The 26,309-nt window shown below is 38.6% G+C and overlaps 1 protein-coding gene across 1 annotated transcript; it reads left to right on the forward strand.

Moving 5' to 3' along the window:
* Positions 1-970: 970 nt before the first annotated feature.
* Positions 971-26,309, forward strand: TNFRSF11B (TNF receptor superfamily member 11b). Its single transcript, XM_084864983.1, has 5 exons — positions 971-1,173; positions 18,050-18,419; positions 21,996-22,187; positions 23,205-23,429; positions 25,106-26,309. The coding sequence occupies exons 1-5, from the start codon at positions 1,144-1,146 to the stop codon at positions 25,492-25,494; spliced, it is 1,206 nt and encodes a 401-aa protein (XP_084721109.1). The 5' UTR covers positions 971-1,143; the 3' UTR covers positions 25,495-26,309.

Raw genomic sequence — 26,309 nt, forward strand, 5'->3', positions numbered from 1 at the left:
TTCACAATCACAGCAGAAGGCTGACATCCTTTTTCTCTAAATATTTTCTTACTGGTCTAGGGACCCACTTTGAAATCCTAGTGGAACCATGCCCATTTGAAGGGGCAGAAGCTCTGATCCTCGTTGGCCATAACTGACCCTTTTCCCTGATTCCTCACCTTTTATCCTTGAACTTGGTGAAGGGCTGAACTTGCCCCTTTAGGACCAAAAGTTAGGGATGTCCCTTGCAAGTAGTCTGTGCAACCTGGGGGATTAATCGTTAAAATTTCCCATGTTCTTGCCAAAAACGGTTTGGCTCAGTGGATAGAGTGTCGGTCTGAGAACTGAAAGGTCCCAGGCTCGATTCTAGTCAAGGGCATGTACACTGGTTGCGGGCACACTCCTGGTATGGGGTGTGCAGGAGGCAGCTGATCTATGTGTCTCTCTCATTGATGTCTCTATCTCTCTCCTCTCCCTTCCTCTCTGTAAAAAATCAATAAAATATATTAAAAAAAAAAAAAAAAAAAAAGCCTCCCCATGTTCTGAGACAATGTGGTGAATAAATGACAGGTCTTGTCATTGGATCTCTTAGAAACCGCAGAAGAAAGGGTTGGGATGAGAGCGATCAAGTGTCTGGGATGAACTAGGCTGAGCCCAAAACTTGGCTGAATGGGACTGTCAGGGCGGCTCCCCAGCGCGCGCCCAGCCTTCCCACCGCAGGTCTCTGCTGCCAGGAGGCCACCCGCTGGCGGGAAGCTGGCGGGAAGGGGCCTAGAAACCTCAGAGCCCAACAGAGACAGAAGAGCCTTGTTCTGCAGTCCCAGGGCTTCCCCCACCCTCTCCCAGGGGTCAGACATCCCCTCCCCACTCCCCACTGCCCTGTCTCTACAGGGGATTCTTCCAGCCCCGGCTCTGAAAGCGTTAATCCCGGAGCTGCTGGTACCATCCTCAATCTGACACCCCTCCCCGCCTCCACCGCTCCCGCCCTAGGTTCCTAAAAAAGGTGCAGAGTTTTGTCCAGATAGGGTATGAATGATCAAAGCCAAGCCGGTACTTCCTGTTGCAGCCCTATATATACCGTGATGCCTGCGCCGGCAGCGGAGACGCACCGAAGCGCTCGCCCCGCTGCCGCCGCCCAGCGCCTGAGGTTTCCCGGGGACCACAATGAGCAAGCTGCTGTGCTGCGCGCTGCTGGTAAGTCCCTGGCCCAGGGCAGCCGGTGCCGGACCCTTGGCACCTGGGTGGCTGCCTGCCTCCTGACTTCTGTACCTCCCCAGCGGATGGATGGGGTCGAAGCCCAACTCCCTCCCTCTCCCGGGAGAGCCTGGGGGTCAGTCTGGAACAGGAGACCTCTTCTAAGCTGACCATGCTTCTAGGGCATCCCTTTACCTTGGAAAGTTCCTGCTGGGTTATGGAGAAGAGAGAGGAGATCCAGACCACCCGTGTTTCAATGACTTTTATCCATTTTCATTGCTGTCTTCATCTCAAATAATCAACGCCCTCATGTAGTTCATACCATCTCTGCTTATAACTTGGCCATTCTTATTATTACCAATAAAGTAGTCCCTTAGAATCAGAGTAAGCTGGGAGGATATGTCAGTCTATTGAAAACTATTATCATTAGAATAAACTTTGGATGCATTTATATGACAGAAAGAACATTTGGCTCCTTCTCCACTTAAGCAAATGCTATGGCAAATTTTGAATAATTGGCACAAAAGTTCACACATACTTCTTAACTGTGCAATTTAACATTTTAATATAATTTTATTATTGGAAATGGCTTATTCCAGTCCTCAATTCCAATATAATGGGGGAAATATTGGTGGGCTAATGTTAATTATGTTCTAAGTATATTTAAATAGTTGAAATTAAGCACTACATAGAGCTAAAAGTTAATTTTAGCATACTATTTGAAGAAAAATGGAATTTCTGTGACTTGATTTAGCTCCTTTAAAAAAATTAGATACTTGACTAGTTAAGTTAATAAGATTTGAAGACTATTCTATGACCATAATTCACTTCCTTTATGTCACTAAAGTGAGGAATAGATTAAGATATAAGTCAGACATTCACAAAAAGTTAGTAAAACCTATATTTAAGCTACATATTGTTTTTGAATCTGTGTGAATGCTTGCATTTCAACATCCAACCTACAGAGAATGGAACCCTGAGGTGTCCTCCAATTAGTTTCGGTGATACACAAATATAAGTAAACAAATAAGTAAGTAAATAAATAGCAAGTCACTACAGAAAAGGTAGGTTGGTCAGGTGTCCACATAAAGGTATGCTAATTTTAGCTACTGCCATATATTTATATCCACCAATGTGGATACTATGGGGAACTTTTTAAAAGTAAACCTTTATTAAAATATAGCACACAGCGAGAATGATACAAGTCACAATGCCTAATGAAGTTTTTCGAAGTGAACACCTGTGAGTTAGCACTCAGATCAAGCAACACTATATTACCAGCACCCAGAAGCTTCCTGGGCTTTCTCCCCATCACTATATGTCAGGGACTGACCAATATTCTGACTTCGAACACCCATAGATGAGTTTAGCTTCTGTTTGAACTTCACATAAATGGACCATATGCACTTTTTTTTTTTTTTAAATGTCTAGCTACTTTCACTGAAAGTTGTATTGTGAAACCATCTCCATTGGGTATACAGTAGTTTGTCCATTTTTATTGCTGCATAGTATTCCATTGTATGGGCACACCACAACTGATTTTCTCATTCTACTTTTTGGCTACTAGTATAAGTGATCCTGCTATTAATATGAGGACACTTTCATTTTTCCTAGCATTTAATATCCTGTTAAAGATTTAATTCATGACATAGATATTGTCAATTACTTAAGTTTCAGAGTATCCACTAAATTATATCCATTTTAATTATTGTCTTCATCTCAAATAATTAACATCCTCATGCGTATATTTCTATACATTTTGCTGTACCAAAAAATGTACATACTGAGCAGTGGATAGCCCAATTAATGTTTCTTTCTTTTCAGATTTAACACATTGGAATTAATAATTATTCAAAGTGTGTTCACATTTTTTTGGAGGATACCCAATAAACACCTACTAATGTGTTCATAAGTAATATGTAGATAAATGTTTTTATATATGGTCTGTATAGGAAGATAGACATATATGTCAATAATACTAATTATACATGGTATAACATAATCAGAAGAGAAAACTTTGTGTCTTGAACATAATAAATGCCTTATAAAAAAGTCTTCTCTGTCCCTTTCTGTAATTTTTGAGATTGACTTTATTTTATAAATGATTGGAAATGGATAGTTGGTACTTATGTCTAAAGAGCCCAATTACCCTTTTGCAAATACTGCAGTGCAGTTCTAGGATCTGGAAGCATGGCAGATATATAAGTTTGTACCAGGCATGCCACTAGCCACTAGGGACAGGGGTAAAACAAGATGGGTACCCTTTCTGTGCCCATGCACCTCACAGCCTAATGGAGAAGCAGATATTGGACATGTAATTATACAGGCAATGAAAGTAACAAATGGGGAAGTACTGAGCGACTCGGGAATATAAAAGATCCTGTCCTCCAGGACTTATAAAGGGGAGCTGCAATGCGGTGGTTATCAGGTGGACCCAAATGAAATGCCAGTACCACCACCTGATAAATTACAGTAGGCAATCACATCTCTTTTGAATTTTAGTTTTCACTTCTGAAAAATAGAGATGATGATAATGCATGCATGCTATATGACCACATAAAGCTTTATACTAATCCCAGCTTCTAGCATTCAGTGAATTGTGTATATGAAGTGCTGATGCTCTAAGGGCCACTAACCATTACTTTGAAGGAGCAGTAGAATGTTTCATTGTTGGAGATAAAATCAGGGTGTCCTAAAACCTAAGAAGTAGGAGAAATAGAACTCTGGCAAAGTAGAGTTCTCGACTCCTTTATGAGAGCTGAGGGTGTGCTGGTAGGTGGCCATGAGGGGATGTGATCATTGGGGTTACTGCCATGTTCTGGGCTTTCTGGAATGTGCACTAATGAAGTCAGCAGAGAACCTCTGTAAGGTGAGGCAGTCACATCACCAAGTCATCTCTTTCATAGTTGCCCTGAGACCACTGGGAACATCCCGACCTCAGCCTAGATTTTAACTGGTGGCTGACACTTTCCATTAAAAGTGCTAGGCTTCTAGCACTTTTAATGGAAAGTTAAAAGTTAAACTTTTCTGTTGGCCCTTTCAGTGCCAAGCTCCGAATTAATGTTATGATAATAGGACATGGGAGAGGCAGGAGGAGGGGTTAGGGATAGTAGAAGCCTTTTCTCAGAACAACTGCCTGATCTTTGATCCTCCTTTAGTATAATACTCTTTCAGATTTTTGGTTGTTTTGTGGTTGTTTACTTTGGTTTCCTCACCCCCTCTCCCCCTCCCACATAAACACACCCCTCTGGAGTGCGTGCATGTTTCTCTAGCCTATAATTTGTTTATTTATTTATTTTAATAGGATTTCCCCGTGAAGTTTCTAGGAGAATCTGACATATACTCAGTTCAAAACAGCTCTGATTCCTGTCACTAGCAACTTCCTGGCCTCTGTCTCCTAGCAACCTTCAGTACAATTCCTAATTTCAATGTGGTCTTTAATTTACTTTTTAGGCTTAAAACACAGTTGTCAAATTCCATGGGTTCGGAAGAAGTCATTCTGTGCCAGATGTTTTATCCACTTTGGTCTAGAAGGGGAGCTATGGCAGTGTCTATCAAGGGAACACTAAACACACATTCAAATATTCTTACTCTCCTAGTCACTGACTGACTTGCCTCCTGGGTTTTGCTTTAAGCAACCGTCAGCCCCCTGCCTGCAAGTTCCCTTTTCTGAAAGCTTTCTGTGAAAAGCATTATTCCCATTAATACCTCATTAACCAACAGCATTTCCTTTAGGAAAAAAAAAAAAAAAGGGACTGGGAAGTAGATTGAGAAAAAAAGACTTATGTTTGTATTACTCAAGGCCTTGAATGAGGATGCTTGGCTTAACTGTCCCGTATGTTGTTATTATAGAGCAGAGATGCCAAGTTTATCAGTGAATTTGTATATTTATGTTACCTCGGAGGGCAGTAGTTCTCAATCATATTAAACTTCTTCCAAGGACTTTTAAAGTAAATCCTTTGTAACAACTTCCTTGCCCTCCTGAAATGAAATTTAGAGTGCACATATTTTACCCATATACTGTACATAATTTTTGAAACTCACTACACCAGCATAACTACACTATAAAGGATAAATAAAAGGATGGTAATTTATAAAATAAGATTCATGAGAAGATACATGAAATAGTGATCTGTTGGCGGCTTTATGTACAATTGCCATGAACAGACCATTAGGAACAAAGACTGGAGCACGTGCCTCACTGGAGCTCAAAGCCATGATCAGCATTGTCTTCCATGCTATGATTTTCTGAGATGATGAAAAAATCTAATAGATCCTCGATCTATCAAAATCTTGCTAAAGTTTTAAACAAAACTAAAATAGCTTCTATTGAATTTTATGTTGTTGAATTTTGGAAAAATTCATTATTTATAGAAAGCATGCAAAAACCAGTTTGTGTCTATCTAAAATGAAATTGGAATCTTAGCTCAGTTAATGAGAAACAGGTTTGTATAATACATAGGACATTTGAAAGTATGTGAGATATGGACTCATTTTTTAAAATTTATTTTAGAGAAATAGGAATTGGGGAAGAGATTAGATAGATAGATAGATAGATAGATAAATAGATAGATAGATAGATAGATGATAGATAGGGAAACATCAATCTATTGTTCCTTTTATTTCCACTTATTTATGTATTTATTGGTTGATTTTTGTATGTACTCTGACTGGATCAAACCTGCAACCATAGCATATGGGGATGATGCTCTAACCAACTAAGCTACTTGGGCTTAGTCTTGATCATTCAGGACACCTAGCAAAACACAGCCCTCTAACAACAGAAATCTCCCCCCACCCCCTCAAATTACAGAACTTTCAAGGGATAGTGCCATTCCTATAGCAAACCAAGTATGAGCTCTTCGCAAATATTGATTTAAATCTTCTTTATATTTATACCATACCACCCCCACCCCAGGTCTTCACAGTACCTGACACTAAGTGTTTGCTGAGTCAGAGGAGCTATGGCGAGCTTTGTTAGTGTACTGTATAACCTACCAGGAGTTTCCATGGATGTTCCCACACAATTTAGTTTACTGCCTGAGACTTAACATTCTAATGTTGGCTTTGATCCTTTTCAAGATATAACACCCTACCCATCTGCTATTTAAATATTTTTGTACATTTTTATTATGAAGTTCATGAAGGCCCATTCTTAAGTGAGAAAAAAAAACAACAAAAAAAAAACTAGATTCATATTTGACCCTCAGAGGTGCTAAGCTCAGTCAAACCTGTGCTCTGATTGTCCCATCTGGTTGACTCAGGCATGGATGCTCATTTTTGTTTTTTTTTTTTATATTTTGTGTGTTTGTAAAATGTGCCAATGGAGATATCAAGTAGGCACTTAGAGTAAAAAAATTTTCTTTTGGATCTTGGTAGAATACAAGCTGGAGATAAAAATTCTAGGTTATCAACATAGAATGGGCTTTGAAAGCAGGAAGGAAGAATGATATCACATGACAAGAGGAGAGAAGGAAGCTGATCCAGAACACATTCTGATACTGATAGTCTGGTAAACAAAATGCAAATATGAATAATAGCAGCAGCCATGTTTGGAAAAGAAAACAAAAATCAAAATAAAACAGTAACCCACAATGGCAGGAACCAGTGGATCGGAAATCCTAGCAACATCTGTAAACTATCTGTGCAAGAAGAAAGAGTGAGGTATGGCCAACTTGAAATAGATACAAGGACAGTATTTTTATGTGACATGTAATTAGTTTTTGGAACTCACTACCACAGAATATTTTGGGGTAACTAGCATAGAATGTCTAAAAAAAGAATTCGTTTAGACAGTTGTAAGGGATAAGAATAGGGTTACAACACATTAGGTAAGAAGTTGTGTGGTACCCACTCCCGCTCGCATTTACCTGGCCTCTCTAAATTAATGTCCCAAAGGCCAGAACAGTCTACAGACACACTAAAATGGTTTTCCCCAACGACAAGGTGACATAACTTCCCAGGTGTCGGGTAGATTTTTTTTTTCACCCCAATTTCACAGAAGCAACTGAGTCAGCCTGACCATAAATGGGTAGAAGATGCAGAAGGAAATGCAATGCCATTCCTGAAGCTTTTCTTCAAAATGTAATGTGCTCCTAATTGGCTTGATTCATTACCTCTTATTGTGATTTAAATAAAAATTCTATCTCCAAAATTATAGTGTGAATACTGTGAAAACATTGTTTAATTTCCTTGAAGCATCTTCTATAAAAATAAAAAAGAATAGCCTTAGGATTTTCACTTCAATTTAGTCTGTACCTTGGAAGCACTTTCTGTAAGTGCTTCTTAAATAATCAACTCTAAAATAGAAAAATAGGTGTCAAGATGAATTTAGAGTTAAAGTAAGACAGTAATTCATCTAAGCTTTGTGACTGCCTTTAGTAAATTCAATTTTCTTTCCTGGTCTTTGATCCAAAAACCTCAATTCTCTTGCCACACAGTAATGTTATTTTGTTTTTCAGAAAATGATTTCTTTTATTCTTAGAAAATATAGATATCATGGCACTATTCTTTAGAAAGTTCCCCCTACCATTAGTTGCCACCACCACCACCAAAACAAAAAGTAATTTAGGAATTCATCTGTGGGACACACTGACAATAAGACCTCTGCAACAGCAGACAAGAGGCAAGGGATCTCATTTCTCAGTTTTGCTTTAGACTCTAAGGTCTAGTCGGTGACTCCACTTATTTGTGTCTTATTACTCATCTCTAAAATTGGGGTGTTGGACCAGGTGTATGTGGAAGGCTTTTTCAGTTTTCAGCCCTGTCACTGAAAAAAGGAATTTAAAAAGAGGTCGATTATACAGTGTATTATTTACTATTCCAAACATGCAAAAATCAAATGGACTTATTTAAATAATAAGTATTTAAATAAGCATTTGTATTTAAGTACTTTATTATTTAATATTAAAGTTTTAGAATATATATTTAAATAAAATATACTTATTCCTAAAGGAATGTCTTGTTTTATTTTGTTTTGTTTTAAATCTATTTTGTTGCAATTGTCCAAGTTTCTTCTGCTCAGCTAGTTTCATGTATAAGAAATTTTGTTTAAGTCAATGAGATCACAGGAGGAAGCAGCTTTCAAAATGCCACTGACTTTTAAGTAGCAGGACTGGTTTTAAGATCAGAGATTATTTTTTGAAAACTAAGAACTATTTTCCCACCCTGAAATAAGTCCTTGTTGTCTTTAGCTAGTATACACAGAGTCATTAACGTGCCCATGTCTTACATTCCCTTTAGTTAGAAGCCAGGTCCAAGACATTCCCTCAGGACTTAATGCAGAGGTATAATTAAGGTAACTAGCAATCTCCTTCTTATTGAGCAGAATTTCCTTTGAATTTATATTCACAAGGGAGTACTTGACAATTGCATACCTCTCTTTAGAATAAATGTCAATCCTTCAGGCAGAATAAGCATGATAATGAATAGGTTGGCATGGCCATTAACTACTACACCAAGTACTCCACCTGGCTGCTAGACAGAACCTTCTGCTCCCACACTCCTGTCTCTTATTTTAATGCCCGGTGAAAAGAAAAAAAAATCAACTAGATTGTGCTAAAATTATGAGTATGGATGATGTTTATTGAGCGATGGATGATGTAGTTGTTCATGCTGATAGTAAATTGTCCTCATTTCTCCTCCCTTCCAGAAACTTGCTAGCATTGTATCTCCTGGCTTCCTTCAGGTGGGAAGGCGGGTCCTGTGAATAGTTCTGGCCAATAAGTCACATCTGAGTTAGCGCGCTGGCCAATGTGTGACCCCACAACATTTTTTTTTTTCTCTTTCCCTCTTCTACAACAAGCCAGCCATGTTCCAGATATTAGTTGCTGTCTCATCCTAAGTCCTGGACAGAGGGCAATGCTAACAGCTTTCAGTGGACCCACTAGGGATGTAGCATGAGGGAGAGGTAAACCTTTGTTATTTTTAGACCACTGAGATTTTGAAGTTGATAGCACAGCCTAAAACTCAGCCAGTCTTGATTTATACAGTAGCCAAATCCCAGCCATATCTCTGATCGTTGAGGGACAGTAACTGTAGAGAGCACTTCAAAATCACAAGTGACTCAAATCTATGGTTTTAGAAGATCAATTTAAACTCTTTTTCCTTCAAAGATATTGTTAGCAGGAATCATGTGCAAGAACCTCTTCTGATGCTAAAATTTTTAAATTTAGGGAACTGAGATTTCTTAAGAGTTTAGCTGGCCTTCAAAATGAGAAGGTAAACAGATATTTAAACAGGAGACTCTAAACCAAACACACTATTCTGGGAGAGTAAATAGAAAGGGATCATGCCTTTTTTTTTCTTTTCCTCTTTTTTTTAAAAAAAATTATATTTTATTGATTTTTTTACAGAGAGGAAGAGAGAGGGATAGAGAGTTAGAAACATCGATGAGAGAGAATCATTGATCAGCTGCCTCTTGCACACCCCCCACCGGTGATGTGTCTGCAACCAAGGTATATGCCCTTGACCGGAATCAAACCTGGGACCTTTCAGTCCGCAGGCCGACGCTCTATCCACTGAGTCAAACCGGTTTCAGCAAGAGATCATGCTTTTTCTTTTCATTGCTTCCAACTGACCCTTCCTTTATAGAGGTACACTAATCTCTGTCTTTCATCAGGACAACTTCTACCCATCTAACAGAGCCAAAAGGAGGAAACGGTAAAACAAAGAGACACCATTCTTAGAATATATGAAAGTCATACACAATGATTCATATAACTTTTACAAAAATCCTATCATGCAGAAATTAGTATCTATTTTATGAACGAGAAACTGAGTAATTTTCCTTACGATTGGTTAACTAGCTAAGTTTTCTTCTGCCCTACAGGAGCTTAGGACTAGTTACTGAGTGTAGTGAAAAATACCCATAAATCAGAGTGGAGTCTTTGTGGGTACTTTCAACCCAGAGTTCTCTCTGCTGGGGTTAATTAAGCACACCTCAGGATGGGACCCCAGAGGGCCAGATCCCTGGACAACACAATGCCAATGTATTTTCATTCCTTTTCTCTCCTTCTGCTCCAGGGGTCACCACGGTTTTTTATTGTTTTGAAATTAAATGCCTGGACCTCTTTATTGGACTTAGTCCTAAACCCAGATTCCTTAGGGAACAAAGCCAGAGGCAAACACTTATGTGTTAGTACCTCATTAGAAAGTGCGATCCTAGAGAAGCAAGAGTGAGCCAACGAAGTGTAAGGCAGAAAAGAAAGCAGATTCGAGGGGGTACATAACTGAAAACCTGCTGCTATGTGTAAATTGTAGCTAGTTGCTCAATCTCTCTGGACCATCTCACTGGACCATCTTTCAGAAAGATTGTGCGAACTTGACTGTATTTATTTCAGGGCAGAGAGAAGAATTTATTCACCAGGAGAGATGATAGATGATAGATAGATAGATAGATAGATAGATAGATAGATAGATAGATAGAGATATAGAGTCAACAAAAGAATGCCCAGCCTATTGAAAAGTTTATTTGAACAAAATTTTAAGGACAAGCCCAAAAACACAATCTCAATGGATTGAGAAAATGCTCAGAAAAATGGCAGTTTTGTAGTCCCTTTTATGCATTCAGAATCATAAGGAAAACCTAAGGAAGGTACATGAAATTCACTGGTGGTAGATTAAGAAGGTGAGAGGAAGCAAAACAAGGGAAATCTCTAGGATTGAGCAAAAGCAAAAGAAGAAGCACACACTTCTTTTATGTTGGTGGGTACAAGATAGTTAATAACCCAGCATGACAATGAGGCAGTGTGAGGGGAACGAGATTAGGGGTTCTGTGGTCTCGTGCTCTGGTGCCTGCAGTGTGCCTCAGAAGAGTCTAGAAAAGAAAATTACTTTGACATTTCAAAGTTATGATATCCTAGGTGAGTAAGAACAATGGAAAGGGCTCACTGAAGGCAAACTGACCTTTACTAAGGGAGCTATAAGCCTGAGACATGACTACTGCCATGGCCTGCCCAGTTAGGGATTTATGATTAGACCATCCTGTGTGGTTATTTTTGCTCAGTAAGCTTGTCAGGCCTGCCGTGAGCCCCCTGAGCTTGTCAAATTTTATTCCACAGCTCCATTTTTTCATTCATGATAGATCAATAGATAGACAGAGAGAAGATAGATCTTACTGAATTTTACACTGTAGTTGATCATTGATATGCCTCTCTCCTTCATAAGAATGTAAGCCCCCTGAGGGGTGAGTCAGTTATTAAAGGCTTAGAGTCCAGTTGAATCTCAGCTGGAATGTGCCCTAGCCCTCAGGCCTTTGCCAAGTCACTCACCTTCTCTGAAAATCAGTTTCTTTATCTATAGAATGGGCTAACCCTATCTCCCCAGAGATGTCTGGAGGGGGTCCTAGCTCGGTAGTTCAGTTGGTTAGAGTCATCCCTCAGTTGGTTGGAAATTTGATCCCATCTCAGGACACATCCAACAAATGCAGAAATAACTTGAACAACTAATCTCTCTCTCTCTCTCTCTCTCTCTCTCTGTCTCACTCCCTTCCCCTCTCTCTCTCTCTAAAAGAAGAAGATAAAAGATGGTAGGAGGGGATGGATAATAAAAGGGCTTATAATAATAATATAATAAATATTATAATATACTGGCTATATTATATTATAATGTATAATAATATTATAATATACTGGCTATTATTATTCACTACACACAGGGCTTCTAGTATGGCATTTCACCTGTTATAGGCACAGGTTAAATGTCTACATGCTTAAATCAAATGCTGTTCTATTTCATTTCTACTTCTAGTTTCTATTCCATTTCACAACCACCATGGTTTTCCTTTTCTAATTTTGACCAGCTGTCCTTGACCATATATATTGATTGAGCTTTAATCCAGGTCATTAGCAACCAAAAGAGATTCATAAGATGTTGTGAGCCAGGTACTATCTTCAAAAGAAAACACTGTAGAAATAAAATGGAATTTTAAAATTGATGTTAAAAACTATTGGCATACTGCCGAAGCCATTTTGGCTCAGTGGTAGAGCGTTGGTCTGCGGACTGAAAGGTCCCAGGTTCGATTCAGGTCAAGGGCATGTACATTGGTTGCTGGCACATCCCCTGTAGGGGGTGGGCAAGAGGCAGCTGGTCGATGATTTCTCTCATCGACGTTTCTAGCTCTCTATCTCTCTCCCTTCCTCACTGTAAAACATTAATAATATATATATATATATATATATATATATATATATATATATATATATATCAATATATATAAAAACTATTGGCATACTAAATGCATTGCCAATTCTGAGCCCCAAATACCAAAGACTATAGATGGAAAACTGTTGTGATCAAGTGGGCCTGAATGGACATAATTATAAGAAAAATTGCAACCAACCTTGCTGTTGAGTTGAAGATTTTAGAATTTTAGAATAGATGTTATATCTCAAATCTGGTGATTAACAGAATCCTAAGAGAAGAAATGTTAAGATCTGGGAGCCAAAATATGTTGAGATTTCTACATACATCCGTTGGAAAGTTTTAATTGTTTACCTGCATTACAAGTACTTTTTTTCCCCCAGAGATTTTCCTCCTTTATTAAATCTGTCAAATGTTAATTGTAACACTCGTGAAGCACCAAAAGCATCATAAACAAATCTGCCCTGACAATTCTGGTTGATGCCAAAAATAAATAGTTACTGCTAATTAATGTAAAAGCCTTCAAACAACTAAAGGAAAAGTCTGAAGGAACCCCAAAAATTCACATTTTAAAGTTAAGTTTTATATGGAGACAGTTCTTCAGCCCTAAGAAAAGCAAAATAGTGTAGAATTTGGCTCAGTGATTCATCTAATAAATCATAATTGCTTGTGTTTTCTTTCCCCTGTTTGCCTAGCAAAAGCTGTTGGGAGCAGATCAGTCCTGTGTAGATGAACAGATTTAACTCATCTGCTCTTCCTTCCTACCTACAGGCATAATCCTCAGCCAAGCAACTGGCTGTTGTGGAAAGTATTAAGCAGTGGTAAACCCTCAGGTAGGGAACTGGTAGGAGCAGATAAACCTCTCAAGTGAACAACCTGCTCCCCGCCCCCCCGCCCTTCTCCCCGCCCACACACACACACATTCTCCTGTGGAATGGAAGCTAAATACAAATGGAACAGTTTGTGCAAAATGAAAAAAGCTTTTAAAAAAGTCTTCCTTTAGGCTGATTGTTATCACTATGGTTTTACAGATGAGAAAAGTGCAGTTTTTGTGCTTTTCCTTGCTCACATATCCTTTAATGTGGATATTTATCAGCATCTAAATAATCATCAGTGATCCTAATTACACATAGTACTCATTCACTATATCTGTTGAACTGAGTAAAATCACATTAGCTATCATGAATACTTGCTATGTGTAGGACACTATCCTAAGCATCTAAGATGTATGAGGCTCTCTGAGGAAACCCATGGAACTGCCTTTAAGCATTTGACGGACACCAAGTAAATGATACCAGTTGGGAAGATGCTGAAGCTGATGTTAAAAACACATCAGAGATGCTTTTCCTGGAGACAGTTAAGAACAGGGCAGAAAATCAACTTAAGCCACAGTTTAGGCGTGTTACTTCTTACTGGACAAGAAACTTGAAAATACTTCCAGAAATGTGTCTGATTCAAAATGTCTCCCATTTTCCACATCCTGTGTAATTAGCATGTATAACAGTGTCTCATATTTTTGTGGGACCTTATTCTTTATCAAGTTTACTTATGTCCCTTGACTCATCTAAAATATAACAGCTGTACAAGGAAAGGTAAACTAAGGGTTATTCTCATTTTAGAGGTAAGATAGTGGTCCAGGGTCTAACTGGGTTTGGAACCCTGGGGTACATAGGCTAAATGCAGGTTCCAAACTGAAAGTGATTTTGTTGATTCACATTGATCTAATTAATTGCCATGCCATGCACTTTTTAGGTTATTCATTATTCCTTTAACATTTTTGGAACTCTGTGATATCCCTACTTTTTTTTAACATTCTTTTTTACCCGATCTTGCAAATATTTATGAGTCCCAAGGGTTAACATTTTTGTCCTTTTTGCTTGTATATAATATTCTTAGGTAATGCCATATGATTTTTTTTGCCTCTAGACTCATTTACATGATTATAACCCCAATAGCTGTGTCTTAGCTGCATTTATGTCCTGAATTTCCAGTACATATGCCCATTTGAGTCTCATGGATGGAAGATGTTCCAAACTAAATTCATTGCCATGATATTCAATTGCTCATTCTAGTCCCTCTTCCCCATGCAGTCAGCCAACAGATCATATCTATCCTTCCTTTCCTCCATTACTAGTGTTTCACATCAGCCCCTCCTCATTTCTGACCTATTTCTCTGTTGAGTCTTTTCTTGATTCTCTTTCTCTTTCCTTCTGCAACCAATTGTTTTTGCAGTGATTTATGAGTATTTAACATCAGGTTGGGCTTTTAGATGAATGTTTCTATGAAACAGGAACATTAACTTATTCAACTCCATTGCTTAGCAGTATTTCTAAAGCATAGTAATTGTTTCAATAAGTGTTTGCTGAATTAAATGAGTTATTTAAGGAATGGAGGAAATTACAAAGGAGCCACTACACTCTGTAGAAAATCAAATAAACTAACTTCCATAGGACAAACGGTTCTTTCTGTGTGTGTGTTTTTAGGCACTCACTGCATATTTATCAAAGGAATGAAGAGTGAAGAATGAATGAGTGAATGAATAAAGTCCCATAAATATAGCCCAAAGCTACTCACAACAAGCATTGCTTTATCTCATAAACTCATTTAAATGTCCCATTCTATTCTGTAGGAGGCTTTGATATAAGATATTGAAGGGGGGAAAAAAAGTTGTTTTCTTTAAGCTTTATAGTTCATACTGCAAGAGCTCTTTAGGAAACTCACCAGGCTATATATCCTGAATGTTTTTGGGTTTTTTTTTTTTTTTTGGCCAAGATGAACTATAAAATGGCATGGTTTCCCAACTGACCAGAAGTTTATCTAACTCTGGATGGTCCTAAAATAGTTTTCTGCGGCAAAGATCATGACGAGGGATCACAAAAGGAACTCCCAAACCAACTAGTTATTTCAAGCTTTCCGTGGGCTCTTTTAATGAATTTTCCATAAATGGAAACCCACTGGGTCACTCATGGTTCTACATACCAGAGGGCAAGCCCAGTAGTATGGGGTTGGTTGCATTGCATAATAAAAAATAAATAAACTTGCTGGGGGAAGTGTATTCTCCTCTTGTGCTTTATGAAGAAGCATGTATCAGGAGTGTGTTATAGTCAAGTTACTTGTCATCTGAGAACTGTCCTTCTCAGTAGCTTTGGACAAAAGCTAGTCTTAGCACAAAGAAAGAAAAGTCAAGGACTTTAGAAAGATTTTGGTTGGTCTTCTAACTTTCATGATCTCCTAACTCTATGCTCTTGAGTCTACATGAAACATTAGCACCTGAGGGCTACTTTTGGACTGCATGAAGGCTATAGCATGTGTGAGAGCATTTGGAAAATGTTAAAGGATTTGGCCAAAAAAAAAATATTCTGTGCCCCATGTTCTGGGTTTGAATTATGCCTCTGCTAATTGTTATTACACACCTATGCACATGTCCTGGCTTTTGCAGGTGCTCCTCAGTGATTATGCAATTCACACAGAAAAATTTTTTTGAACTCTTATCAGTACTATCAGCTGGCAAAGGGGATAAAGGCAATGTTAAGACAGCCTACTTCCAAGGGAATCTTTTCCACTGCATTTCCAGGAAATGCAAAAGAAAGTAAGAGAGAGGACTGTTGAAGCATTCTATTAATCTTCCCCGTCCTCTGTACAGTAACTGGCTCCAGAAATTTTATGTGGGAATTGGGGCTAACCAGAGTCAAAGACCTAAACATCCAATTTTGGCCACACAGAGTTCTGTGTTTTTACCAAAGTGGAAATTTTTAAAATGAAACACAGAGTCCCCATGCAACTTACTGAAAACAAGTCTGCAGTCCCTCCAAGCTTTCCTATTTTTTTTTTTAAATATATAGGATAATTCTATTTAGTAGCCTTACAGAAACTGCCTTCAATGATACAATTGCTCTCAAATTCTTAAGTCAAACTTATTTATCTTTTTCTCTGTGGATTCCTTTTACCTCAACTTCTCTGTATTTTGAAGAAATGGAACTAATTTCCAAAGCATGGTTTCAGGAAACCAATAGTGTCATGTCCAATTGCCTAGAAAAATGCAAATTGAGTCAGCATTCTTGGTCTGATCTTTATGTGACTCCTTCCAGTGAGGATCACAGGCACCATCTGTGGGGATTTCCCTTCCCATCTTCATCGCTTCTTGGTGAGGGAGGAGAGTAGGCACTGAGTAAGTGGGCACAGCGGAACCACTGTGCTGAGATGGGAAAGGAGGAATAAAGGGAAGCTGGTTTGGGGAAGGTCTCAGGACTGCCAGCCCTACCAGGATGGGCCTCACTCAGCAGTAGCATGCAAGACTAGTGTTCTGAAGGAAACAGATCCTCGCTAAACTATGAGCGCCTGAAGGCCCAGACCATCTTAGTTTTGTGCATTACCATATGCTATGTTCCTTCCTTCTTGAAGTGAACAGCAAGAGAACAAAGCATCTCTCATTGCTTGCCTTGTCTTTGCAAGTTGCACCAGGAAAATTTTATTTCCTAACATTGGGTATTTTAGAAATATTTGAGTCCAACCTACACAACGGGCCTTGAAAGAAGGCATAGCCATATGTTATAGAACATATTCAAATGATCAAGAAGCAACAAAGTCATTTCATCTTGCTTTGTTTCTTTTAAAACTGATCATTATTTGTATCTATTTATTTCTCCTCTGCTGTCTGCCTCCTCGCTAAACTATGAGCGCCTGAAGGCCCAGACCATCTTAGTTTTGTGCATTACCATATGCTATGTTCCTTCCTTCTACAGTGCCTGGTGTTTCTGTGATATTTCCTGAGTTCTGCAAAGAAGAGTTTTTAAAAATTTATTGTGTTTGGCTGCTACCTCCCAAAAGCATGAAAATAGTCAGGGTTGATCCCTTTTCCAAAAACAAATAATAAAAAGCAAACAAACCATCCCTGGCATACAAAGAACACTGTTCCTTCTGAGCTATGTCAGTGCTCCCTAGAAGACCCTGTGAGGTCTAAAATACAAGATGGACTGCTTAATTGGAGCTGCTCTGCCAAGCTTGAAAAATCCTCTTTTTTTGCTGCACAGAATTCTTCCTGCCATATGTAAGGATACTTATGAAACCCTACCTACTCTCTGAAGTTTTTCCCAGATGAGAGGTAGTCATTTAGTTTTCTAGACACAATTGACCTGTGACAGTCAAGACTGGGCCATTGATGTTCTGGAGGAAAACATCAGTCTTAAAATTCTAAGACTCTTTCCAGTGGATTGCAAGCTCCATGGGGACAGGGACCATGTCTACTCATCACCATCTTCCTGGTACATTCCTGGTAGTCATTCAATGCATATACGTGGAATGAATGAATGATGACTGTTGATATCACGATACAAATATTTGTGCTTCTCCACTTCTTTACTTACTATATGTTTGGAATCATTAAGTCTTAGAAGAGGTGTGATATGCTCTTCTGAGAACCACTAGTTCATCCAACTCAATCATCGAGAGAAAATCATGACTGCTAGAGAGATATAGTGTCTTTGAGGCCACGGAGATTATTTAGTGATACAGCTAGTTGTAATAGTTTCTATTCTGATAAGCCTTCTACTTTGGTGATCTATGAGCTGGATTTACTTAATAGAGATGTGCTGTCATCACCATCTTGGTCTTTGAGATTAAGCGAATAGAGGCAAGAATTGTGGCCCAGCAGGTAAGAAGTTCATTCATAAAGGACTCTTTGATTTTTGTGATGCCTATTTCCATGCTGACATCGCCACTCTTTCCTTTCTTCTAGTTCCTGGACATCTCCATTAAATGGACCACCCAAGAAATATTTCCCCCAAAGTACCTTCACTATGACCCAGAAACCTCTCGCCAGCTGATGTGTGACAAATGTCCCCCTGGCACCTACTTAAAGCAGCACTGTACAGCAAGGCGGAAAACCGTGTGTGCCCCTTGTCCTGACAACTACTACACCAACACCTGGCACACCAGTGACGAGTGTCTGTACTGCACCGCAGCGTGCAAAGAGCTGCAGTATGTCAAGCAGGAGTGCAACCGCACCCACAACCGCGTGTGCGAATGTGAGGAAGGGCGCTACCTTGAGCTGGAGTTCTGCTTGAAGCACAGGAGCTGCCCCCCTGGCTTCGGAGTTCTGCAAGTTGGTACGCATCAGCTTTTCAACACGCTGCCAAAGTGATTAGGATTGCACAAAGTCAAGTAGTAGGGGAAGTTTAAGGGAACACTTTTGTCTGATGATATTAAGGATAGTAAATTGCAAAGGTAATGGAACCTGCTAGATATGTACTGTGTGTCTGGATGGCTGCCAAACGACCATTTCTCAGAGGAATATTCTGCTGCTCCAGGGCGATTTAGTGACAAATCTCAAAAGCAGCAAATTGCTCTCTAATGAGATGCATGATGGATTGCTCTTTTAAAGGGACACACTCTGAGTTGCACCGTTGATAGCTGATAGATACCTCTATGTTTCACTTCAGCACGGACAGCTTCAAACTGCGGTGCTTTTTGACAAACATCAGAAATCTTAATTGATACCAAGAGAGTAATTATGCTGATATTGATGAGGCTCTGCAGTGCTAACAATGAGCAGTTATAATTAATTATGCAAAAAATGAGAATGGCTAGGGGAAATGAATTTCATTATAAAAAATGAAGCTAGTTCTTCCTTTGGCATGGGAGTTGAGTGTCTGGGAGGATAAAGACTGCAGCAGTCTCTCACCGATGAGCTTATTCTTTATCTTAGACAAAACAGATTGTCAAGCCAAGAGTAAGTACTTGTCTACAAACAAAATACTTTCTCTCTGCATTTTGAATAGCATAGGTTAAGGCCAGTGTGCACTGAATCTCTTAAAGCTGCAACTCACTTTTTTTTTCCCTACCACATTCATGAAGCTTCAGTATAGTCTCATAGCTTGGGAAAAATGAAGATTAATTCACTTAATTTCTGGAGGAAGTAGTAATCAGTACAAATTCTGATTACTCAGTTAGAAATCATATTTCTCAGCCTCTGCACCACTGATAGGGCTGGGTAATTCTTTCCGTGTGCAGCTCTCCTGTGTGTTTTAGAGTGTTTAGCAGCATCCCTGGTCTCTAGTCACTAGATGCCCCTCCCTCAGTGGTGACAATCAAAGTCTCCAGACATTACCAATCGTCTCTTGATGGCAGAATTGCCCCTGGTTGACAACCAAGGGTTTAAATGAGCTAATCATTTGAAACTATTTTAACTTTCAAAAGTTGTGATGTACAGTTTAAATTACTAGATGACAAATACAAAGCAAGCATATTCAAATATTTAAATCTATTGTTTCCTAAATTGTGAATCTTGTAAAATTAATCACAGAAGGTACAAATTGTATGATGGCTCCTTAAAGTACCTCTAGTATGAGTATTTGAGGGAGAAATTGGTAACACTTCCTAGTTTTTATTGGATGATACTTTGGGACTCAAAAGCTAAGCCAAGTTGTAGAAGGGAAAAGCCAATCCAACAAACACAAATCAATTTAATTCAATTCAGTATGTTGAATATGTAGAGAAATTAATGAAGGGACTAGGCAGTTTGGAAATTAGAAAGATTTGATAAATAATAGAAATAGTAAGGATTAATTAACCCTTCCTTTTTCTCACAGAAACATGGAAATTTGTTTGTAGAATGAAGTGAGCTAGTACCACAGTGGGCTTGTGTACCTTTCACGGACAATAAGAGTTTCCAGCCCAAAGAAAAGAAAGGATTATGCAGTGTTATTCTAAGGACTATTTATTTACCTTTCCTTTCTGTCATTGTTTCGAAGTCAGATTATCTCTGAATTTTATTTACTTCATTCTATCTGTTAGTCTTATAATTCCTATGTCAGTACCAGGGGCCAGCATGGTGAAATTCTCAACAGCAGAACAGAACTCCTTTCATCATTATGACATTTGGCATTGGCCTGGCTGATTATATTTTGTATGTTTCCACTGGTATTAATAAGGCAAACTTTTTTACTCAGATGGCTAAATCTTTCTTTGTAAAAAGTTCTATCAATTATGAAAGAGGGAAGTCCTACCAAGCAAGGTCACTATATAAAGCCTCCAAAGACACTGAGAAACTTTACTTCTGTCATCCTTTGATTTCTTTTGTTAAATAACTTTAAAGGCTAAGCTACCTGAGAGAATGGCTGGAACCCATGACTTTCTCACTGAGATGCATGCAAGACCCAACCCGTCAATGTGTATATGAAGAATGACACGTTGTTCTTTGTGCAGTTGCTCTCCAGAACACTTCGCAGTTGGCAAAGGGAGACTTGGATCTAGGTGTCCAAGTCCACTTATTTCCAGAATACTAGCAACGAAAGAATACCATGGACTCCCTGCCCAAATACCTTCCCTTAGGATATCGTAGAATTTGGTGTGGAGTTGCATGACGTTTAAAAAGAGCAATACAGTAAGAAAGTACTTCTTTTTTTTTTTTTTTTAAAGTAGCCTTCTTTGTAAGTTGGCTCCTAAGATGTTGTCACTGCAACGCTGGAGGTGGCATTTAATATGTGAAGGTGTTCTGCCTGTGGTTTCCCACCTCCTTTTTTCTCTGCCAGCCCTTCATCACTTTTACTGGTCATTGCATCATTAATCCCTTTGGAAGAAGCAAGAGAAAAATTAGAACCAAACTGCTTTGCTCTTTCCCCCCACCTCTGGATTTGATACGAAGTGGGAGGTTCAAATTTTTAATAACTGAAGTTTATTAACTTCCCACAGCTTCATTTGTCCCGTTCACATTTGTTATCTCACATAAGGCAAAATTGGCCTGTAAAAGCCACATTAGAACATTGCAGTCTAAATCTGTTCAACTAGCTTACACTAGATGGAGGTATTTTCATATGCAAATGCACTGTAATGTATGATTTATCCATGAATGATAGAGTCAAGGGTTTGAAAGTATTTAACTAATAGCATCTTTAGTAGATGACTGATTCAAGTTTGCTTACCAGTGATTTCTCCAAATTTGTCAAGTATTTTTCCACCATGAAATAAGATGCCCTTGCAGTCACCCTTCCCTGAAATTTTAACAACCAGACTCTTAAAACTCAACAGTTTAAGCAAACGGTATATCATCTTCCATTTACTGTGTAGCTGAACTGCAGACTTACGCTTTTAAGTCTGAGGCCAACTTTATTGCCATCTTCAAGAGTTTATTATAATGCTGTAAATTTTTACTTCTCAAGGTTAGCATACTTATGAGATGCTTCATAATTATGATTCAGGAAAGAAAGAAGCTTGATAGCTACCGATTAGAATTTAACGACGTAGCAGTCAATGGGTACTGCTTTTGGAGAATGACATCACAGCAATTACACAAGGGCTACCTTGATGCTTTTCCAAGATAATTGTCTGAAGAATATGTGGTCAACGAGACCTAATGCCATTGTAGCTCACACTGGACTCCTCTGTAGCTCACACATTTCCTTCCCTCTCATATATTGGAAGTGTTTTGTAGGTAACAGAAAACAAACTTGTGTTTGTATTACTGGGAGGGGAGACCGCCTAAGGGGCTCACTGTAGTTTTGTTCTATCTGTGTAATGAAGTGAAAAATGAGAATGCCTGAAGTTTGATACAGTATTAATAGTAAAATCTTAGCAACATAGCAGTTAAAAACGAAGTGAAAAGTCTTTCTAAAACTTTGTTAAGAGGGCATCTGCTGTGAAAGTATTTGAGAAGAAGGTGCTAAATGGTTTGGTATTTTCTGTAGGAACCCCAGAGCGAAATACAGTTTGCAAAAGATGTCCAGATGGGTTCTTCTCCAATAAGACGTCCGCTAAAGCACCCTGTAGAAAACACACCAACTGCAGTGCATTTGGTCTCCTTCTGACACAGAGAGGAAATGCAACGCATGACAATATATGTTCCGGAAACAGTGACATGACACGCAGATGTGGAATAGGTAATTATCAATCAGAATATCAGCCTTCATGCCACCTCTGAGTTGAGTACAAGACCCTTTGGCCACCTTCTTAGTCAAACTCATACCTTCCCTTTCTTGAATTTTAATAGTGTAATTCTTTTTTTTTAAATTTATTTTTATTTTTTTAAATATATTTTATTGATTTTTTACAGAGAGGAAGGGAGAGAGATAGAGAGCTAGAAACGTCGATGAGAGAGAATCATTGACCAGCTGCCTCTTGCGTACCCCCTACCGGGGATGTGCCCGCAACCAATGTACATGCCCTTGCCCGGAATCGAACCTGGGACCTTTCAGTCCGCAGACCGACGCTCTACCACTGAGCCAAACCGGTTTCGGCCCTTTCTTGAATTTTAATCAGCTCTTCTATTCTAAGACTATTCTGTCCATATTGCTAAAGCCACAACTCAAAGTCCTTCAAAAAAGTCCTCATCTCTCATAGATCATGCTCTAAACCTGAATTTTTTCCTTTTATACCTGACTCAAATTTTACCCATGGAGAAAGGGTGGTACAAAGATAATGTCTGAGGCCCAATGAGCAGAGTCCAAATTGCAGAATTTTTTTGCTACTCATTTTTATCACTTTTAAAAATACCTGTATTATTAGCCAAAGTATAAACTGATAAACTGGCAACTAAGAAGTACAATGATGTAATTGATTACACATTAGAAATGTAAAATTGGCTTTGTTACCTACGGTAATGCTGTGTCTATCACATGGAAGTTCCAAGTTCCTCTTGTCCTGAACTCTTTATTAAGGACAAGTTATCTGAATGCATCCCATGTCAGTGATGTCACTAATCAGATTGGTGTCATCTCCCTGACACTCCTACCACTTAGACCAGCCAACAGAAGGTTGATTTAATTCAAAATTTTTATTGTAGCATATTTTACTTAAAAAAAAACTCAAGTATGTTGGTTTTTAAATTTTGGATTTTGTCCAAAAGACTTCCAGGAATCCAATTGCTGAGTAAATCTTGGTTTCCCACCTTCCTTTAGATATTACCCTGTGTGAGGAGGCATTCTTCAGGTTTGCTGTTCCTACCAAGTTCACCCCTAACTGGCTCAGTGTCCTGGTGGACAATTTGCCTGGCACCAAAGTAAATGCAGAGAGTGTGGAGAGGATAAAAAGACGGCACAGCTCACAAGAACAGACCTTCCAGCTGCTGAAGTTATGGAAACATCAAAACAAAGACCAGGATTTGGTCAAGAAGATCATCCAAGGTATGATAACCTGAAATAAACAAATCAATCCAAAATCAAATATACCCTTTCATCATAGGGCTAGTTGTGTGGATGATGTTTTCTTTTTGTTAATTATTGTTGGACTTAAGGAGTTTTCACAATGATGTAGATGGTGTTTCTAGAGCAGTCATGCAGGGTTTTCTTCTCAATTCCCCCACCTGTCCCCCTCATTTTTATAGAGTGTATAAAGAAACCACAATGCATTTCAAGTGCAGGGCTAGACCTCAGGAAATCTGCCTTTACATCCCTCAGCAGTTTTATTAGCATCCTCTCTGACCTTTCTAGAAGTTCTTTAACCACTTTGAATCTTACCTTGCATTTCTACCAAGAAGCTTTGTTGTATTTATTTGGTAATTCTCTCTAGAGAGCCTCCCAGAGCCTTACAGATAGCCTCTCATTAATCCTCACAACATAGACTATTTTAAAATTACCATTTTAATAGCATATGTTGTGAGGATTAATGAGATAAGATCTGTAAAAAGTATTTGAGTTTTCTTGGAGAAAAGGGCTAGTTAAAACCATGTTTTAGAGTTTTTGAAAGAATCTCCTTTAGAAGGTGAGTGTCTGTGTGTGCATGTGTGTGCACCTGTGTGCATGAGTGTGTTGTTGATGATGATGAGGTAGTCCAATAGTAAAAGTAAATTTCATATAGTGTGGACCTTAAGCCTTAGGTTATATAGCGGAAAGAGTTCTGAATTCAATTAGCAATGAGAGCGAGATTTTTCACAAGTCAGACAATGGCAATGAGAAATTCATTCTCCTCTCCACTGTAGTAAAAACGATTGAGGAGTCCTGACCCTACTCCAAAGGTCTCAAACATTTGAAACTGAAATGTTAGGAGACTAACATTTTTGAGCTGAATGTTCCACTTGTGCAAAGAGTAAACTTTTCTTCTGTTTTCAGCAGACAAAATGTATAATTAGCCTTGAAGCAAAAAGAAAGGAAAGTAGAGAATCAGAGACTGTTAGCATCGGAAAGGACCAAATCCCTATTTTATAAACCAGGACATTTCAGCCCAGAAAGATGAACTGACTTGCCTTAGGGCTCAGATACTAAATGACTCATGTCATTAACAGAAACATTAGTTACTCCCTCTTATGTTGATGTCCTAGCTCGTTATGGAAATATTCTCCAGGCTGTGTGTGTAACACCACATTCCTTGGCCTCACATTACTCTGTTTTTTAAATTTTCTTCTCTGTGGTGGTAACCCTCTCATGCTATTTATTAAAGACCATTTGAAGCAACTAACTCTTTTAAAACATACGTCAGATATCAACAAAAGGAAGTTTATATTGCAAAATAACTAACATGAATGATTTCTGTTTCTCTGAAATGTTACGGTTTTAATTCCTCAAACATGTTATTTTTTTAAACTGAGAATGATGTGCCTGTACTTTACTACTAGTGATTTTCCACAGTAGAGCTTTGTTGGATGCCTAGAATATATAGCCCATTCTCTTGCAATAACATAGAAATATTCATCTCAGTTCTCAGAAATAACTAGCACCACTTAAGTCTCCCCCACTCCACCCAAAAACATAAAGGAAAAGGTTATCGTTAAAGTGATTACCCTTGCCTTTGCCTCAGCGTAGTTTGGTGTCACTAGAAGAATGAATAAACATGGTGTGACTGTCTCTGCTTTTGCTCTGTGCAGATATAGACCTCTGTGAAAACAGCGTGCAGCGGCACCTCGGGCACATGAACCTCACCTTCGAGCAGCTCTGCAGCTTGATGGAAAGCTTGCCAGGCAAGAAAGTCACCACAGAAGACATCGAGCAAACGACGAAGGCTTGCACATCAGGCGAACAGATCCTGAAGCTGCTCAGCCTATGGAGGGTCAAAAACGGCGACCAGGACACTCTGAGGGGCCTCATGCATGCACTGAAGCACTTGAAAATGTACCACTTCCCCAAAACGGTCTCCCAGAGCCTGAGAAAGACCATCAGGTTCCTTCACAGCTTCGCCATGTACAGACTGTATCAGAAGCTATTTCTAGAAATGATAGGGAACCAGGTCCAATCAGTGAAAATAAGCTGCTTATAATGGGAAATGGTCATTGGGCCGTTTCCTCACCGTGGACCAGATCGGATGGATGAGTAAACTGTTTCTCAGGTTTCTCAGGCACTTGAGGGGGTACAGTGATTTCTTTCTCGTCGCTGAGGACTAGATTTGGGCCCAAACACAAAAAACTTTGGTATGAAGAAAGAATGAACTTCTCCCCAAAGAATCCAATAAACCCCAAATAGTTTATGAAACTGACAGATCTGGTCCAGTATCTACTGACTATGTTTTTCTTTATTACTGCTTGAAGTAATTCAACTGGAAATAAGAAACTAGACTCCATTGTGCCTTACTAAATATGGGAATGTCTAACTTAAATAGCTTTGAGATTTCAGCTGTCTAGAGGCTTTTATCAGAAAGCCATTTTTTTTTTCTGTAAAAGTACTAATATATCTGTAACACTATTACAGTATTTGCTATTTATATTCATTCAGATATAAGGTTTGTACATATTATCGTCCTAAAGGGAAACTGTGTGGACTTAATTTTAGAAAGAAAAAAATCTATATATTCTGTTTATTGTGATAAATGAAAGAGATAAAATATATTTTTTAATGGAAAGTTTGTAGCATTTCCTGATAGGTATAGCCATCCTTCCTGTGTGGTGTGTTTTATAATATAATTTTACCTATATAAGCTATGATGTAATTTTATAGAAAATGCATTATTTAGGCAATTGTTTAATGTTTTAATGTAAATTATCTGAATATTAGATGGGTTGAGAAATTGAATGTACCTTATTTAAAAGATTTTATGTTATAGTGTATAAACATCATTAAAGTTTTCAAATTATTTTT

The sequence above is a fragment of the Pipistrellus hanaki genome, assembly GCF_964339955.1.
Source record: "Pipistrellus hanaki genome assembly, chromosome: 17".
Taxonomy (NCBI): Eukaryota; Metazoa; Chordata; class Mammalia; order Chiroptera; family Vespertilionidae; genus Pipistrellus; species Pipistrellus hanaki.